This window comes from Anguilla anguilla, chromosome 2, assembly GCF_013347855.1.
Source record: "Anguilla anguilla isolate fAngAng1 chromosome 2, fAngAng1.pri, whole genome shotgun sequence".
NCBI lineage: Eukaryota > Metazoa > Chordata > Actinopteri > Anguilliformes > Anguillidae > Anguilla > Anguilla anguilla.
The window spans coordinates 29824942-29843106 of NC_049202.1; the positions used below are offsets into that span (position 1 = coordinate 29824942).

General features: G+C 40.0%; 1 protein-coding gene across 3 annotated transcripts in view; it reads left to right on the forward strand.

Moving 5' to 3' along the window:
* Positions 1-18165, forward strand: part of stx4 (syntaxin 4) — a 71506-nt gene that overhangs the window by 768 nt on the left and 52573 nt on the right. For all 3 annotated transcript variants that reach the window (XM_035404900.1, XM_035404902.1, XM_035404903.1), the window contains exons 2-3: positions 13942-14055; positions 17287-17386. In XM_035404900.1, the coding sequence (XP_035260791.1) occupies positions 13942-14055; positions 17287-17386 (214 nt within the window). The remainder of the gene's footprint in view (positions 1-13941; positions 14056-17286; positions 17387-18165) is intronic.

The window sequence follows — 18165 nt, forward strand, 5'->3', positions numbered from 1 at the left end:
TTTTTTCAGAATCATGCCTAATCGTTTTTTAACAGTTTGACGTAGGATACTCCTTAATAAAAGCACTAATTGAATCATTACATTACATTACATTACATTCATTTGGCAGACGCTTTTATCCAAAGCGACGTACAAGAAGTGCATTTTCATGATCGTAGACAACTGCTGAACACGGGTTCAGTAAGGTACAATTACTTATTTTGTACAGCTATTTCTAGCTGAGAACAATGAACACTATCCTGGTCTAACATCTGCAAAGCCAAACTAGGCAAAAGATTAAGCTAGAGTATTAGGACAAATACAATTTACCAAGAAGTGCAGGGATGGGGCAACATGTAACAAGTGACAAGGAAAAAGGGTTTTTTTTTTTTTTTTTTTTTAATATATATATACACACAGCATGGTGGTGGTTATTCTAGGTATAGTCTGAAGAGATGAGTCTTCAGGCCACGGCGGAAGATGGATAGTGAGGGGGAGGTTCGGAGAGGGACGGGGAGTTCGTTCCACCACTGGGGAGCTAGGGTGGAGAAGCTCTGTGATCCCTTTGGGCGGGTGGGAGGGGTTACAAGACGCCCTGCTGCTGCAGAGCGGAGTGGTCGAGCAGGCACATAGAATTGAGTCATGTCCTGCAAGTAGATGGGGGCTGTCCTGTTGGCGGCAGTGTAGGCAAGGGTCAGGGCTTTGAATCGGATCCTGGCAGCGACCGGTAGCCAGTGAAGCGATCGCAGCAGAGGAGTGACGTGGGAGAATTTGGGGAGGTTGTAGATGAGCCGGGCAGCGGCATTCTGAATCATCTGTAGTGGCTGTATGGCACAAGCTGGCAGGTTTGCAAGGAGAGAGTTGCAGTAATCAAGGCGAGAGGTCACCGTAGCCTGGACGAGCAGCTGGGTGGAGTGCGTCGTCAGGTATGGTCGAATCCTCCTGATGTTGTATAGGAGGAATCTGCAGGACCTTGATGTTGCCTTGATGTGCACCTTGAGGTCCAGTTGGTCATCCAGGACCACCCCCAAGCTCTTGGCAGAGTGAGAGGCAGTCACTGTGGTGCCATCAACCGTGATTGAGAGTTCACGAAGCAAGGAGGTCTTGTGCGGGAAGAAGAGCAGCTCAGTTTTGTTGAGGTTGAGCTTCAGATGGTGGCTGGCCATCCAGGTGGAGATGTCAGCCAGGCAGGAAGAGATCTTATCATTGACCAGTGTGGCCGAGGGGGGGAAAGAAAAGAAGAGTTGTGTGTCATCTGCATAACAATGATAGGAAAAGCCATGTGAATTAATGACTGAACCAAGAGATCTGGTGTATAAGGAGAACAGCAGAGGACCCAGTACAGATCCCTGCGGCACTCCCGTAACAAGTGGATGAGAAGCAGAGGCAGACCCCTTCCAGGTGACCTGGTAGGTCCTATCTGCAAGATAGGAAGCGAACCAAGACAGGGCAGTCCCGGCAATTCCCATCCCAGCCAAGGTGGAGAGGAGTATTTTATGGTTGACCGTGTCAAAAGCTGCAGACAGGTCAAGAAGGATCAGGACAGAGGAAAGGCGTGAGGCTCTTGCAGTGGCAAGTGCCTCCGTCACAGCTAGGAGTGCAGTCTCTGTTGAGTGCCCAGATCGGAAGCCAGACTGGTGAGGGTCTAGCAGGTTGTTCTGATGGAACAGTGTAGATCACAAGATTAAAACATTTTTAAAATGAAAAATAACCATGTCTATTTTTTTTCTCCAGAATGATTGTATGCTTCTCTGCTCACTGCACTGGTTCACATACAATCTTAAATGAAGGGGAAGTTATAGTCATGTAAGAGTCAGCAGTTAGTGCTGTCCACACACATTGTTACCACAACATTGTCAGATTTGGATAGAATGGTACGGAGAAGGCGGCTGTTCCACTACATTCACACATGCATATGTTTTCACTACACACATCGCACAGGAGTATATTCTGACTCAACAAATGCCAGTAGGTCCAGAAACCCTTCGCCCTCTACCATGCTCATGGGGTACATGTTTTCATTACCATTTTAGCAATTAAATCTGTCATAGTTTGTTGGTGGACAGCTGTCATGCTGACCAGGTCTCACATCGAAACTGGATGCTTGTGTTCTGTGATCCCTTGGTTTTGGATGTTTGGTTCTTAGGTGGGTTAACACCATAGATGTCAACATATCGTATGCAAATTTGGCGGCACATATTTTGCACTGATTAGTGTTTTCATTGAGCTTCTCTAAATAATTCCACACAGCATTCTTTTACAAGCTGGCCTTCTTTTCAACTAACAGTAAGTAAAGCCCCGCTCATCCCCTCTATTGCTCATTTAGAACAATAGACTAGGTAACAATTGGTGATCTTTCATTTTTATTTGCCTTTTATTTATTTATTTATTTTCCTTTTAATTTAATATTTGAAATGTGCTCATGGCTGACAATTGACAAATCAACAAATTGTTAACATCCCTACCACTGATACTATTTATGCATGCAGATAATTTTGCTAAAATTTGCACCTGTTTCTATATATTCACTGCAGCTCACTCTGATTCAACGGACCTCAACTGGTCCAAACGTTTGTGGCCTCAAAGTGCGAAAAACTGACATTTGAAAAAGTAGCAACATTTGTTTAAAATATAATGCCATGGTTCCTCATGAACATCCTAAGAGTTTAGTTTTGCGCAGTTTCGTCAAAAACTTCTTTCTCACCCGAACTACACCAACTGTGTCTATCTATCTCAATTTAAGCATGCCAGTATCTAGTGTTGCAATTTGTAGTCCTGAAACCCAGTAGTGAGCTGGCATTTTTTAGCCTTTGGTTTTCTCAGCCAATTTCAAATTTTTTCCCATAGGGTTTTGGATTTATGGAGAAAATAAGGTTTGCGTTTAATATAAGTTTAACCCCTTCTCACATGCCCCCTAGTGGCCAAAACGCTGCTGTTCTGAGATTTCTGAACTTGGACATTAACTGCTTCTGCAGTTGAAATAAATCAACATGGAACCAATAATCACTAACTTTGCAGCCCCCGGTGAGAATTTTTCGGAGAACACCCAGCTAGCAACTGCGCTTAGCAACCAAGCTTGAGCTAGCGTCAGTCAGAGCCTGAGGTAAAGAGAAACTCTACTAGCATGTCGCGATCAAAAAAAAAAAAACTTTACTTTTGTAACTTTATCGGGAAGTGTAAGTTTAACAATACATGGTTGGAGAAAAGCATGTTTAGTGCTTGGTTGAAACCAGTGCAGGGGAACGTTTTTGAAGCCCACTGCACCTTATGCAAGAAAACAGTTAAACTAGGAACATTGGGGGTAAAGGCTTTAGAATCGCATGATCAGTCAGAGAAACATAAGACCCAGGTGAAAAACCAACAACAAACGCCTGCCATCTCTTCCGTGTTCGCCCCTGCTTCGGGAGCATCAAGTGTGTCCAATGTAGCGTTAGCCCGTGTGCCTCAGTCTGCTGCAGCAGCTCCTGCAACAACATTGGGGATAATCAACCTCCGGACGACGTTTGGGTCTACGTTGACCCTAAAAGCAGAGGTGCTGTGGACGCTAAATACTGTAGCTAAACACCAATCCTACAACAGCAATGATGGCATAGGTGAGCTTTTTAAAAGCATGTTCCCTGATTCCGATATCGCGAAAACATTTGCGTGCGGTCGTCATACATCACAAAATTTGGTTTAGCGGAATACATCGAGAGACCTCTTCTCTGAAGAAAACAATGGTCCGTTCTGATGTTCGATATAAGTTTGAACCAGACGACCAAAACCAAGCACTGGACCTGCACGTACGTTTCTAGGAGGAGGGGCAAGTTCAACGAGTTCCGGAAGAAAGTCGCTCACTTTAGCCTACTTGCAACCACTTATCTCACATCAAGCTGATCTGTAGAGTGGGACAACAGGTGTATGTACGGCTCAGTGAGCACATGTTAGGTATCTAATGCACAGCACTCCGACATGATATGAAACTTCTAGAAGGAACGTCTAGAATATTTAAGACTACTATCAGAAATAGTCCAGCAATGATGTTTAATAAAGAAGCAAACATGGTTAGTACATTGCACAGTCAACTTTAATGAACATTTTAATTAAATCTCTTCAACAAGTATTTTGTCACTGTTCGGTCAAAAACGCAAACTGATCCAAACAAATTAAATGAAATGTTGTATGAAAATAAATCAAAGTGTGCTAATAGTAACATTAGATTAATAATCAACATTTCAAACAACATTGGTTAGATTTAGTCCTAAAGGTTTTTGGCCAAAAACACAAGGCAATCCACGTTTTCTGAATCTACTGCAGAGTGTTTTTTATTTACTGTAATCCCAGCCGTGGAGAAAACCCTTTCTGCTCTAACCGAGGTGCCCGGGATGCTGAAGTAGCACCGTGCAGCTGGGCAAGGTGGGGGTACTTAGACCACGACGTCTTCCACCACGACAGTGGCTTGCTGTCGGTGGGTGGGGTCTCACTCTCATACATCAGCATTTCTTGCTGTAGCACAGCTCCAATTGCCGAAGTACCACCCGATGTGTCTGCACCTTGGCAATGAACATTCCCAAAAAGGTCCCCCATAGCACTGAGAGCGGTTTTCTTCTGGCGCTGTGTCCCCGTTGCCATGGCTGCTCCCTCCTCATCTTCCTCCTCTGCAATCACTGTCAGCTCCCTTTCACTTTCTCACGTACCTCCTGCTGTCGGTCTCGTTCCAAATGAATCAGCTGATGGAAACGCGGGTTGAGGTAGCTAGCAGTGTTAAGCAGCATGAAGGCATCTTTGTCATCACTTTATCGCTGCTTGAGGTCCGTCGAGATCTTTTTCATTTCATTGAGTGCTGCCGGATCGCCGGTGGATGGCTGGAGTTGTGACAAAAGCATAAACTTCAGAGGGTGAAGGGCTGATGCTGTTGGGAATCGGTTGGTTGATAATGCCTCAGTGGCCAATTTGAAAGGCTTAAGGACTGCTCTCACCTGCGGAAAAAACATAAAATTAGAATAACTTTGTAGCTAGCAGCACTGGAGCACTAGCTAGTTAAAACACAAGTTAGTTAACATTGCTGTATGTTACCGCTAGATAAACTAATAACATTAACGTTACCTAGCTATGCATACCCTCTCCTGTACAATCTAGTCTATTATTAGGCCAATATCATCAGGTTATTTTCATTTCTATGACTCACCTGCTCCATAAGGGTCCACTCGCTGGTACTCAACTCGAGATGACTGAGTTTCTTCTCCATGATGACCGCTGCTACCGGAGCTTGTTGCTCAGCTGTCCGACACACCATGTCGTAAGTGCTGTTTCATCGGGTAGCGCAGTCGTTGATTAGCTTCGCAGGTTTCACTCCAAGCAGCTTTTGCTTAGATTCCAGGAGGTAGCTGTTGGTAGTTAATTTGTTGAAATGCAGTGCTGTGGCCTTTAGTTTGCTGACCGGAGTTTCGATAGCTCGTACTGCTACTGCTAACCTTTCCTCACAGCCAGGTTAATAGTGTGGGCCATGCACGGGACATTGACCGCCTGCAGGTGCCTCTCGACGGCGTTAATATAATTAGCTGCATTGTCCGTGGTGATGGAGAACACTGACTCACATTGTACTTTCCGAGTATGTTGCCGATGCACTCGGCAGTGTGGCGTTTCTGAACTTCGGTCGTTTTGAGAATTATATCTTTCAGTTCCAATTCCTCATCTATGAAGTGTGCGGTGACTGTCCCATAGGCCTTCATAGCTAGTGATGTCCACCCATCTGTGGTCAGGGCGATCTTTTCTCCACTAATCATTTTTCTGATGTTGTCTTTAGTGGTATGGTAGTGTTTCACAACCCTGTCGGTGATGGTCGCCCAACTAGGAACTGTGTACCTTGGCTCAAGCTCGTGGACAAAATCTTTAAACCCAGACCCCTGCAAGATGTTAATTGGTCTCATATCTTTGCAGCTAAACTGTCAATTTGTCTGTAATCGCCGTTTGGCGGGTAGCTGGTAAGCCTCGTGATGAGGAGGGAGGCAAAAAGGTATTCTTGCTTGCTTTAGCTGCGGTTCCTCGGACTCTGTTAGCTCAGCTAGCTTAGCAGGGTGTAGTGTTAGCGGGTGTGCCCTCAAGTTGCTCGTTGTCGAGTGATATTTTATTTGTTTTATTACCTTGTATATTCTGCAGATTACTATATCTTTATTTGTTATTTCTTTGTTTGTTGATGGAAATCCACTTCATTCAGTTCATGGTACTTTCCACACATCGCTTCTTAAATGGTCAGGAATGGTGATCTCCGGTGCATCGCTTTCTGCCATTTCTGATATTGTAACTGAGGTTAGTGCGCAGACTCAGAAAACGTCATTGTTCATCACACGTGACAAAAGAATTTCGTTTTAACATGCGGGTAGGCCAAGGCGAGAAGGGCGAGATTCGCTAACGTTAGCCAACACATTTATAACAAATAAAAAATACACATTTGAATGGCAATTTCAGCATTCAAATAGTATTATTTTTTAAAATATTCGAATTATAGTGAAATCCCGGAATTCGTCCAACAGCCCTAATGTAAGCGGAAACTGCCAATATACAGAATTACAGTCAATAACCGAGTTTCCATTGATTTGTTGAACAAAAGCATACATGCACATTTTAAGTGACATTACTTAAGTAACTTTGTAAAGTGAGTTATGCCCTCCTGATTTTGGGCAAATAAGAATTTTTTTCATTAGGTCAATCAAAATGATAATTATAACAAATGTAGATATGCCTCTAAATTGGAATAGGAAAATAGAAATAGGCCTTGAAATATTACTTAATAAAATAATTACAAAACAGGAACAGCAGCGGTAGTGTTTGTGACCTTAGGGGATTTTGACTTCATTATCCTTAGTTTTTTACAGATTAAAATGGTTTATGTAATAGATGACCCCTAATGCAACCCCCAATTTTGTTCACAAGACTTGTCCATCTCAAGAAATGTCAAGCTTAGTTCTGGATATGATATAGCTGAGCTGGTAGGCCCCATTATACAGTTGCAATCAAAATGATTCCACCCCTGTGGAAACTGTAAATATTTTTAAATGTATGCTTTTTGGGAGACTTGAAACTAAAAAAACAACATGTATGTCACGTGTGTTCTGTTAAAATTCAAAATAAAATTTATTTTTTAAGATTTCCGAGTAGCATGTAAATTTTGTATTTCAGCCATATCATAAATATTCAACCCCCATTCAATATCACCATTTTTGAAATATTTGCTGGAGTGACTAAATTTTGTGGAAACACACTTAAGCCCTTAGGAAATCCATAATGATACTGTTTGCTTCACCTGTGATAAACATATAAATCCCACCGATGCACTTCTTCACATCAATTTGAAGCTGACTAGCAAACATGCCAAAGATAAAGGAGCTCTCTCAAAAGTTAAAAGAAATTATTTTATGGCATAAAAAAGGCTATGGATACAAAAAGATCTCCAAGATATTGAAAGTTCGAAGAGACACAATTGGCAGCATCAGAAGGAAGTTTAAAAGTCATGGAATAGCAGTAAACCTACCTGGATGTGGAAGGAAGAGTAAAGTTACATCAGCTGGTATCAGGCATATTGTAAGAACTGCTGAGAAAACCCCTCTTACTGCTAAAGGCTTACAGGATGACCTTTTGAAAGCTGCAACAAAAGTATGAGTACAGACGATAAGAAGGATATTGAACAAGCAAGGCCTTCATGGCCGGACACCTCGCCACACTCCACTCTTAACCAGTAAGCATATGAAAAATCAAGTGGAATATGCAAGACGTCATTTGGATAAGTCTATGGAGTTCTGGGAGAATATTTTATGGAGTGACGAGACAAAACTGGAATTCTTTAGACCCACGGATGAGCGGTATGTCTGGGGCAAGAAATGTGCAGCTTATGACAAGTATGGAGGTGGGTCAGTCCTTCTGTGGGGGTGTTTTTGCTTCTGGTACTGGCAGTCTTCAGCGTGTGACTGGCACCATGGATTCCCTGAAATACCAGGCCATTCTGGAGAAGAATGTGATGCCCTCAGTGCATAAGATGAAGCTTGGTGATCATTGGACTTTCCAGCAAGACAATGATCCCAAGCATACATCCAAGTCAACCAAAGCTTGGTTCAAGGAACGATCTTGGAATGTCCTTGACTGGCCTTCTCAGTCCCCAGATTTAAATCCCATTGAAAATCTATGGTGGGATTTGAAGAAAGCAGTGGCATCACAAAAACAGAAGAATATTGGTGAACTTGAAGCATTTGCACAGGGCAAGATTCCAAAAGAGAGGTGTCAGAGGCTTGTGAGCACTTATAGGAAGCGTTTATTGGAAGTTATAACAGCTAAAGGATGTTCCACAAAGTACTGATTTTGGGGGTTGAATAATTTGCTCGTTGATTTTTTTGGAGAGAATTTCATTTTTTTTCCTTATAACAAATAGTAAACTCAGCTGTATGTTTTCAAAATCACTTGAACATGTTCTAATAAACATGTATTTCTGTTTGCAAAGGCCTTAGTTGATACATTGTCATGAAATTTTATTCACATCACAAAGACATGTTATGGGTTAGAGGGGTTGAATAATTTTGATTGCAACTGTATGTGAAAAATCATTTTTGTTTGCTAAAAAATGTGTTCACTTGATGTTTTCTGCAAAAACAATAGTGACAATTCTGGTATATCCTCTTACATTATGAGAATAGGTTAAAGCTGATGGGGTAACCACATCACAGAGCCATGTCAATAGGACATACCATTGGTTTAGCCTATAAATATATAGAAATATCACCAGTGTACCTGGTGGAAATATGCTCAGAAAACTGAAATTGTCAAATAAAACTGTCTTTTTTTTATTTTGATGTCATTGCAGCCAATTAAACAAGTGATAAATAACTATAAATAAATGGGCATTACACATAACTAAATTATAAAACAAAAATAAATAACCTATTCATGACTAATTATTATTTATACCATGAACTGAATGATTACAAGAAATGGAACCAGGTGACAAAGCCTTTAACCCCAGATGCCAAATCTGCCCAATCCTTTCCCATTTAGGGGGTACCTTATTTGAAGCTTTATAACTCCATTTGGGAGCATCACAGAGGCTTGAAAAATGGCTTAAATGAAGCTCAACATTTGTACCATTTACAATACATTTATATTCATAATTTAGGAAGAAATAAAGTGCCACAAATGCAATTGTCTAGGCAAAAAAGCAAAAATGAATTTGATCTTTTTTAGTTTGCAGTGAAATACTGGGAGCTTCCATATATAGAACAGGTTAAACTAAACATGTCTTGGATCAAAAACTCCTTGACCACAAGTGCGTAAAATCTGTGGATGGATATGCAGAACTGCTGAAGGTCTATGAAGCAAAAAGTAAGAAGTGTACCCAGTGTTTCCAAATCTGTGCAAAATGTAAAAATTATTCATTGCTGTAAATCACAACATTATCCTGTATTTCACTTCAAATCAACTGTTTTGACTCAAGAAACTCACCTTTGCATCATTTTCCAGTGGGATTACAAGCGTTCCATCAGTACTGTGGTCTAAAATATCTAGGGGTCCAGAAACATATACAGAATCTCTCCAAAAAAGAATAAAATTTTTGCCACTGGTCCATTATATGATTTCTCATGCATGCGTCACAAAAACTACTAAACTACCAACGAGTGCGTATGTTACAGTGTGAAATATCTCCATTATAAAATACCACTAACCTATTTAAAGACACTCAATTTCAAAAATAACATATATAACTGAAATATTTTAAGCAGTAATACTTACATAGCGATGAGGAAATTGCAAAAATCATTGATAATGTTTCATCGGGTACAGTGTCTTTTACTGCTACCACAGAGTGAATGCCTCAGTGAATGCAATGATGAGAACTTTTGTTTACACTGAGCTATAAAATTTGATTCCAAAAGCAAAATTAGACATATAATACATAGTTAGAAAGCTTATACTATAACCTACTGAATGAATGAATTGTCAATCAAACCAGACTGTACTAAAAAGGGCGACAATGCTGTAAACAACACGTGGTATTACAGTTGAAGCCAACATGTTGTACATCCTTAGAAAGCTTATTCTGTCACCTATTGGATCGATTAATTGTTGATCAAGCCAGATTGTACTAAAAAGGGCGACAACACCATTAACGATATGTGTGGTATTATGCACAGATATTTTGGAAAGTACTCAGGTGTCACAAATGTGTGTATATTTCACAAACGGATTATCCAAGACAATATATGTCCACTCAGTCTCAAAAGGGACATCTCTACACATAAAACGAATGGTAAGGTTGTATATTTATTCAATATTTAGTCCCAGATATTGACTATAGAATGACATGGTATAATTTTTTAAAGATTTGTCTTGTGTATTTTTGTATTCACTGAGTAGCATTTTCACTACTGTATTGGCATATTTTAGGGCTTTTGTAGGGTTTATCTTGTTGCTATGACGGAATACGATTTTTGAGTGGTGAAAGAATATTTCTATGAATGCGCAGATAGACAAATATTATCCATTATGTCATGGGTGGGGGGGTGTTGTTGCAGATGAGACTGCAGGGAGGGGGTGCGTCTTAAATGAACGACCAGAGCGACAACGGTGGCGCTGCGAAACTCTGTATTCGGCATAGTTGTCCTGTTTCGTCTACTAATGAAACTAGAATACGTAGTTTCTGTTTTAAACTCATACTTTGGTTGCAGGAGTAATGAATGTCTGAGTTGAGCAATCTAGGCACGCTGGCGGTTAAGGTTGGGTACTGATTTGAACATAGGCTAACCCCGCTTGCAATAAACTACAAGATGATAGTTAATTCTGTCTATAGTCGAACTGTGACATTCTGGGGCTGCAAAATGAGCTTCCTTTTTAATTGTGGGCATTTCCATCATGATTTCTCATTATTTAGGCCTATTAGATGGCCTGAGAGTGGTGGGATCTGCGGGTAGCATGTCAGAACTACCAAAGATGACCGATGGATTAAGAAGAATCTACAAGGATGTCTAGTCAGAAAATTGACAGTATTAATTTATACTTGTTTTAAGTGACCTGCGAAAGGTTAGCTATTGACTAGCGTTAAAGTTTGTGGGTAGCCTTATACACAGATGGTGGTGGTTGGGTTGCTAATTAAAGTGACTGGAAAAAACCTACAGTGACAGCTTACTAACAGCAGTTCCGTGGGACAAAAAGTGTGCATCTATGATTGACTGACCATCAGTGTAGTTGGTGGTAACCAAGTCATAACCGATATTCTGCCGTATGCTACAGGGCTATATGTGAACCAACGGACTTAGGTTGCAAACGAAGGTTGGTAATTTATCATAAATTAGCCGCTGTCACTAGCTGAAAATTACTCGGCAGTCATTACACTGTGCAAAAGAGACAGGCTGACTTGTCACGTTGGCCAATCAGAGAATTAACTATGGGGCCATGGAAGAAGCGCCGGTTAGGGTTAGCATTAGGGTTTCCCTTCTAGTTCTTGTAAAGTTCATTGGTTTTGTAACTAGCGACATAGACGTAAGCGTAGGTGGATCCTGGCTGTTGACTAAAATTCTTTGCATTTCACTCATCATGAAAGCTATTGAAAATACATTTTCACGATTCAATAATTGGATTCGACACACACATTTCTTAACAAATTCCTGGTTCTTTGAAATTTGATTTGATACCCAACCCTAGAAAGAAGGGCCATTCTGAAGTGAGGGGAGGCATCGAAGTGGTATGGACCATAAAAAACAGCACGTGTGGGATGCACTTTTGGTCTGCTCCAGCAACCCTGATTGGAATTTACAAAGAATTAACTACAAGTAATAAATCAATCACTTAATAGAATATCACTTAGTTGGGGACAGTGGGCTCCTTTGAACTGCCACATTGGCATTACAAATAATAATCACTGGAATTTAGTATTATGTATTATTAGTTAGTACACTTTAATTAAAGGAATTTGCATTAGCTGAGACAACACTTATTTGCAAACAAGACAGTACTGTGATTACCATGATTATTGTCTTGAAATGATATTTATTGATGAAAATGCAGTTGAGAATGAGTGATTCAGTAAAGTGACTATGATGCATAAATCACGAGGGAAATCTTATTGCAAGTCCGACCGTGGCTGTCCTTCATGCCCCGTTTTCACTTTTCCACTATACGGAAATGGGCTATTTCTAGGGATTATGGACTGGGAAAGTATAGGCATGTAGAACTGAGGAGGTGGGTGGAACTAAGGACTAAAAGGAGAAGGACCAGAGAACTAAAGACTGTAACTTAAAGTAATAATCTCGAAGATTTTCATTAAAATAAATGTCTGTTAAGTCACTATTTATCGCCAAATTAGGTAACACAATAGTGATTGAGCCTAATATTATATTAATTTATATTATTATTATTATAATAATTTATGATTAAAGAACTGGGTGTCTGTGGCGACATTCCTGGGAAAAAATCACAAGCGGCGCATAGTTAGTGACGCGTTTTCCATCACCCATGAGTAGTTGCTCCGCCAGAGAGGATAGGCGGAGCTAACGCAACAGGCTCGCTCTTCAACTCACTTGTGTGTGAGCGGTGTACTGTTTTTTTCATATTATTTTTTGATGTAGATTTCGTATAACATTTGATTACAATGTAACGCTACTAAATTACATAGCTATTTGCACAGTTAACGCTACCTACCGGACCATGTCAAGACAGGCAACATTAGTTTAGACAACGTTGCGCACAGTATCCATCTCTCATATCAGGTAATGTTGCGTTAGCTAGCTAGCTAATGTAATTAACACAATCTAATGTCCGCTAACAATTAGAAAAAACACTAGCTAACGCTACCGACCAGTACCGACCTCGCAAACCGTCTCTCGAATGCAATGCTACCCTGTTGCAACGTTGCAATGTAGATAACTAACGGCCAGTTCAGATCAATGATTCCCAACGAGACTGGATGGAACTTGCAAAATTCCAAGACGTCTGATTGTAAACGTTCTAAAACTGCACTTGGCGATTTGACAAGGTGGGTCTTTTGAGACTCCAGGCAATGGCTTCAGACACTCTGCAGCTAACCAGTTCACACCGCTGCAATTTTCTCTGCAACATTCTAAAACCGTTTTGTCTCATTGCGAATCATTGATCTGAACTGGCCTTAACGTTACCGTTATTTACATTGCCATCAAGTTCATCAATATATTATAATGATCGGAATAAAGCCGGGGTATGTAGAGCAGAGCCGGGTCTGATTTCTGCGTAAAGATGTCAAGCCGGAGAAAACTAAATAAAAGAATACGGCAGTATAGATCAGCGTTGTTATTATTTTATTACGCTTCCTCATATGTTCCTTCAGCCTTGATGCCCTTTTTTGATTAAATCTCCTTTGTTTTTGTTTTATTTTTCTTGTTCTGATTGCTAATTTAACACCCAGCTCAGCAAACAGTTTAGCTAGCAAAACCAGAATCACCAGGGGTAACATTTTGCAATGCAGTTGTTTCAAAAATAACACACAACAATCATTCACGAGAAAGACTGTTTATTGTGCGCGAGATACATAACTGCACGAGCCACAGTGAATCCCGTGAATTCTTCTCTGCAGTGTAAAGATGTTCATACAGGGCAAAAGGTGGATAAAGAACATTTGTGGAAATTGGTCATCACTAATTCTACCCCAGGTCTGCTACAGCATTTTAACTTGGCTTGGCAGTGTAAAGACAGCTTAAGTTAGCCTAATGTTAGACAATGAATGAGTATGTACATAACGTTACTTTTATAACAACCCTTTTTTATTCAGTAAATAGTAAGTGTCACGTCACACAGGCGACACTGGTTGGATCCGGTTGGATCTATGGGAAGTGAGGTGCAAAAACACACCTGCAATTACTGCATCTCGCCATTGCTACCGCCAAAGAGAACGAAACGGAAATCTTCGAGATTGTAACTTTAACACTGAAAGACTGAAACATCTTGGGTTTTTTTTTTTCAAATTTTCTTTAGGCTGCAGAGAGCTCAGATGAAGATGGAGAAGAGAGTGTGCTCATGATCAAACCAAAGAATGCAAGGCTGTCAGTTAAAGAAGGGAAGATGGAGAATGACACTTTCTTGCAGAAGGTGAGAACTCCCTCAATGTTTTTTCTCTCAAATATATGGAAAGGAAAGTTAAATTTTCTGAGATTGATTTAGCAAAAATCCTGCAATCTGATAGGCGCCATCAAGTTTTGTCCAACATTGAGTAGAGTTAGCTAAGCCTTCACCCTTTTCCTCTCTCTGACTTGTCCTTCATCTAATTCCCCAGTATTGATCCCCAACACCTGGTATTACTAACACAACAAAATAGTTGATTTTTTAAATATGAATTTTCAGAGTTATTTGAGCTTAAAACACTTTGAGAAATCCATTACAATGCTCATTGCTTGCCTTCTTTGAAGGCATTGCAAAGCCTTTTTTAAAAACACAGATCAAAGTCTGTTTGATTACTTTTGTGCCTGCTGACAGGAGAGCACAGTTTTTAGATATCAAACCTAGCCTACAGTATGCAATTTGTCATAACTATCTAATTTAACATAGCTAATGATTCAGAAAATGAAAATGTAATTTCAATATTTTGTTTACCCCACATTCATAGAGCAAGCAACTCGGTTGATGGGTCGCTTAAGTGTACTACTGTGTGGTGTGGGCAGGGCAAGAGCTTCCTGTTGTGTCCTCTAAGTCAGCTCGTGCAGCTGCAAATTTTTTGATGACGTGAAAAAAATGACAATAGACAATATAACAAAAACGTATGTTTACCATAAATTATTAAGTTTCTATAGTTCAACTGGTTTTTCAGCAACGTCACAGTTGAGGTGCACATGCAACCGTGGGGCAGAATATTCAATATCGCATAAGAAATCAATATCAACTTGCGATTTCTGAAGCTGAAATGGATCATAAAGGACACTTGTTTTGCATGAAATATGAGTTAGTTCGGCCATTTGGTGTAAATATGTGCAGTATTTATTCAATTTAGCAATGTTCACAATGTATGTTAATGCTATGTTGGCTCTCATCTCATCAGGTGCTCAATTGAATGCTACGACCGTATAGCTGCAGTTTTGGAAAACATACTGTAAGACAATTTTGACCCAAGATCAAATAGAATTTTAATGCTAGGTTACGCAAGTGACAGCAAACCTAGCATAATACTGGGTTGCTCTTACATATGAATGTGGGATTCCCCGCTTGCTGGCAACCTCATTGGCCAGCTAGCTAACAGTGTAGGCATGGACACTTACCATGTATTGTGGTTTCGAATGTTGTCATAATTTTTTAGTACGAAAAGAAACCAAAAATGTGTTTTATGCAAAACCACGTTTATTTTCAGCAGATTTAGGCTACCATAAAAATTAAATTGTCATTTTGGTAAAGAAGTAAAATACAAACAGTGTATTATGCATCACATAATGAAGACATGGGAAAACAACCCATTGCGATCCAGAGTTAATATTAACAGTCAGTGGATTATCAAGACTATAAAAATGCCGAAACGTTGTTGTGTGGTGGGCTGTCGGAAAAACAAGGACAAAAACCCAGACCTAAAGTTTTCTGTGCTCCCGTGACAAAAGCTGCTTTTAACTGATGTTATTATGATAGCTGATTTTAACTAACATTGATGTTGGTTAAAATCAGCAATCATAGCTAGTAACGTTAATTAAAAGCATCTTAGGTACAGCTAAGTTTTCATAATAATGTTAGCTCGGTAGCTGTTTCTTTAGGATGTGATGTGATACAAATCGTTGCTAGCTATGCAGTTACATGTCACATTGCATCCTAAAAAAACGATTTAAACAAACATACAAATGACCATTTCTGACGTTGCATTTCACTTATTGTGAATGCCACTAGAAGTACAAATTCCCGGTTCTTGGAAATTATGGAACCAGTTCCAATTCAGAACCGCCTCATAGATACCCATCCCTAATTAAGTTATTAACGCATAATTTCCCATGGTCAGTTCGCTAAAGCAGTCACTGTAAACTGCTCCACCTTTGTTTCTGTGTTAAGTAGCCTAGGCAGGCTACCTATGTGGGCCATTGACTGTAGAAATAGACAAAGTCACTGTGACGTGACCCATTGACTCTCCATGGGCTATGTGAAAATCGTTTTGAACCCCGGGAAGTGTAGTTCGTGGGCACTGCCATGTTGGGCATGAAGTCTGGATGTCCACTATGCGTGCGAGATACTGTCACTGTCCCTGACTCGTCCACAAAATATTACCGTCTTATCCAAATAGCACAGTAACTTAACAAATCGGCATATGGGCAGACATTAGACAAAGAAAAAACACCTGTTGCGACTACATTTTCTTGTGGAAAAAAAATGTTGACTTCATATTTTGACCGTATTGTTACCACTGACTTATATTAAAACGAGTGACTGAAACACCTATACTGGTGCCAACCGCACTGGCGCTGGTGAGCGACGCAGCTTGGTTTTGGCCGCTTGATATCGACTCCTAGCCTATCTAGCCAAATGGGACCATTAACAAAAGTCTATCAATTTCAAACAGATGGTTGTATTTTCTATTGCGTTGCAAAGATGAAAGTGGGAAAAAAAGAACAAGAAACACAAGTAAATGTACTTAGTACTTTAATTTGACGATCAAGTCTTCTGCATTGTGATAGTCTACCAAGGTGATACACTTTTGCCCCAGGGTTGCACAGGCATCATCTTTTATTTACAAACAAGAACCTGGTCTATGGGCTACCGTAGCTAAACATAGCTTGTGTGATTCTCGTATCAAGATTTCATTCAGACAATAAAATAACTCCTTCCAAAATATCTTACTGGTCCATGCCAATGGCAGTTGCTGCTGCCATCCAAACATAATTTTGATGTTTGTGATTGTGCAATACTTATAAGCTGTTCTTCCATTTTTCCACACCAAGTAAACTAGGCAAACTATTATTCATGAAATGGTATCACAAAATAGTGTCATATTGTTTGGAGAAATGGGAAGCCTGAAACTCTGATTGGACAATGCCTGCAAAACGTAAATCATGGGCAACATTTTTTGGGCAACTTCTGTCACTCAGTTGCCTGGGTCTCTGGCCATTGCTCAGCTTCATAGAGAATGAATGGACTTCCAGGAACTGGTCAACCAAATCGCCTGCTGTGTGATCGTGGGGTTAGTGTGTTAAAATTTGTTAGTGATCCTGGATACATGGTACATCATGCTTATAAAATTATCTCTATATAACATAATAAAATAATAGAAATCACAATATTTTTTTCTTAACTACATTGTGCAGTTAATGAGTGTATTTGCAAAAGTCTCCCAAATGTTTCTAACCCTTTTTTTTCCAGGTACAAGAAATCTTGGAGGGGATGGAGTCTCTGAAGAGAAAGGTGTCTGACCTGGAGAACAAGCAAAAAATGGTATTGGGGGTTCCATTGCCTGACGAAGGTTAGTTGCTTAAAGTTGTGGAACTGCTGTAGAAATAAGCAAGGGAAACTGTAGTAAGTCTGGACATGTGGCCTATATATCATATGATGAATTTCTCTTGTTTTCATACTGCAGTCTTTTAGCATTTTAGGTGCTAAAGGTGATGTGACAGATGTGACTATGTGGCACGTCATGAAATTGTCCCTTATACTTGAACTCATTTGTTGTCATATTTTAAAATATGTAACAGTAGTCCTACACATACTGCCTACTGCCTACTGTTGCACTGTGTATGAGGTACCACATAGGAATTTGTTTAGCTCTGCTGTGGTGTATTCTTGGAGGTAAACAGGATTTGTAACAATTTTTGTGAGCTTCATGCAAACTTGAATCTGACGTCCTTTATTCAAGTGTGTGCTCTGTGCTATCTCTCAACCAATAGCAGGTACAACATAAAGAGTAAAGATGTAAATAATGGTCTGTGTCAGTGATCTGCTACATTGATCTAGCAGCGGCGAGCCTATTCATTATTTGCGCCACAGCTCTGACTTAGCAAGTGGCACCTGTGAGTGCAAAGTTTTGGGTATCTCTGCTTATTAATTGGAGATAGACATGAGCATCATTGCACTTGATGGACAGAACTTACTGTGGTCTTACTGTAATTTACATTTATGAACAAAATTCACAGTGACTTCTGAAGCTATTTTTGTGAAGATTATTTTGCTCATCATTATTTAGCTCAAGATAACTTGCTAAATGCTGCTGAAATCAATCTAGCTAGTCTAGCTGACTTATAAATA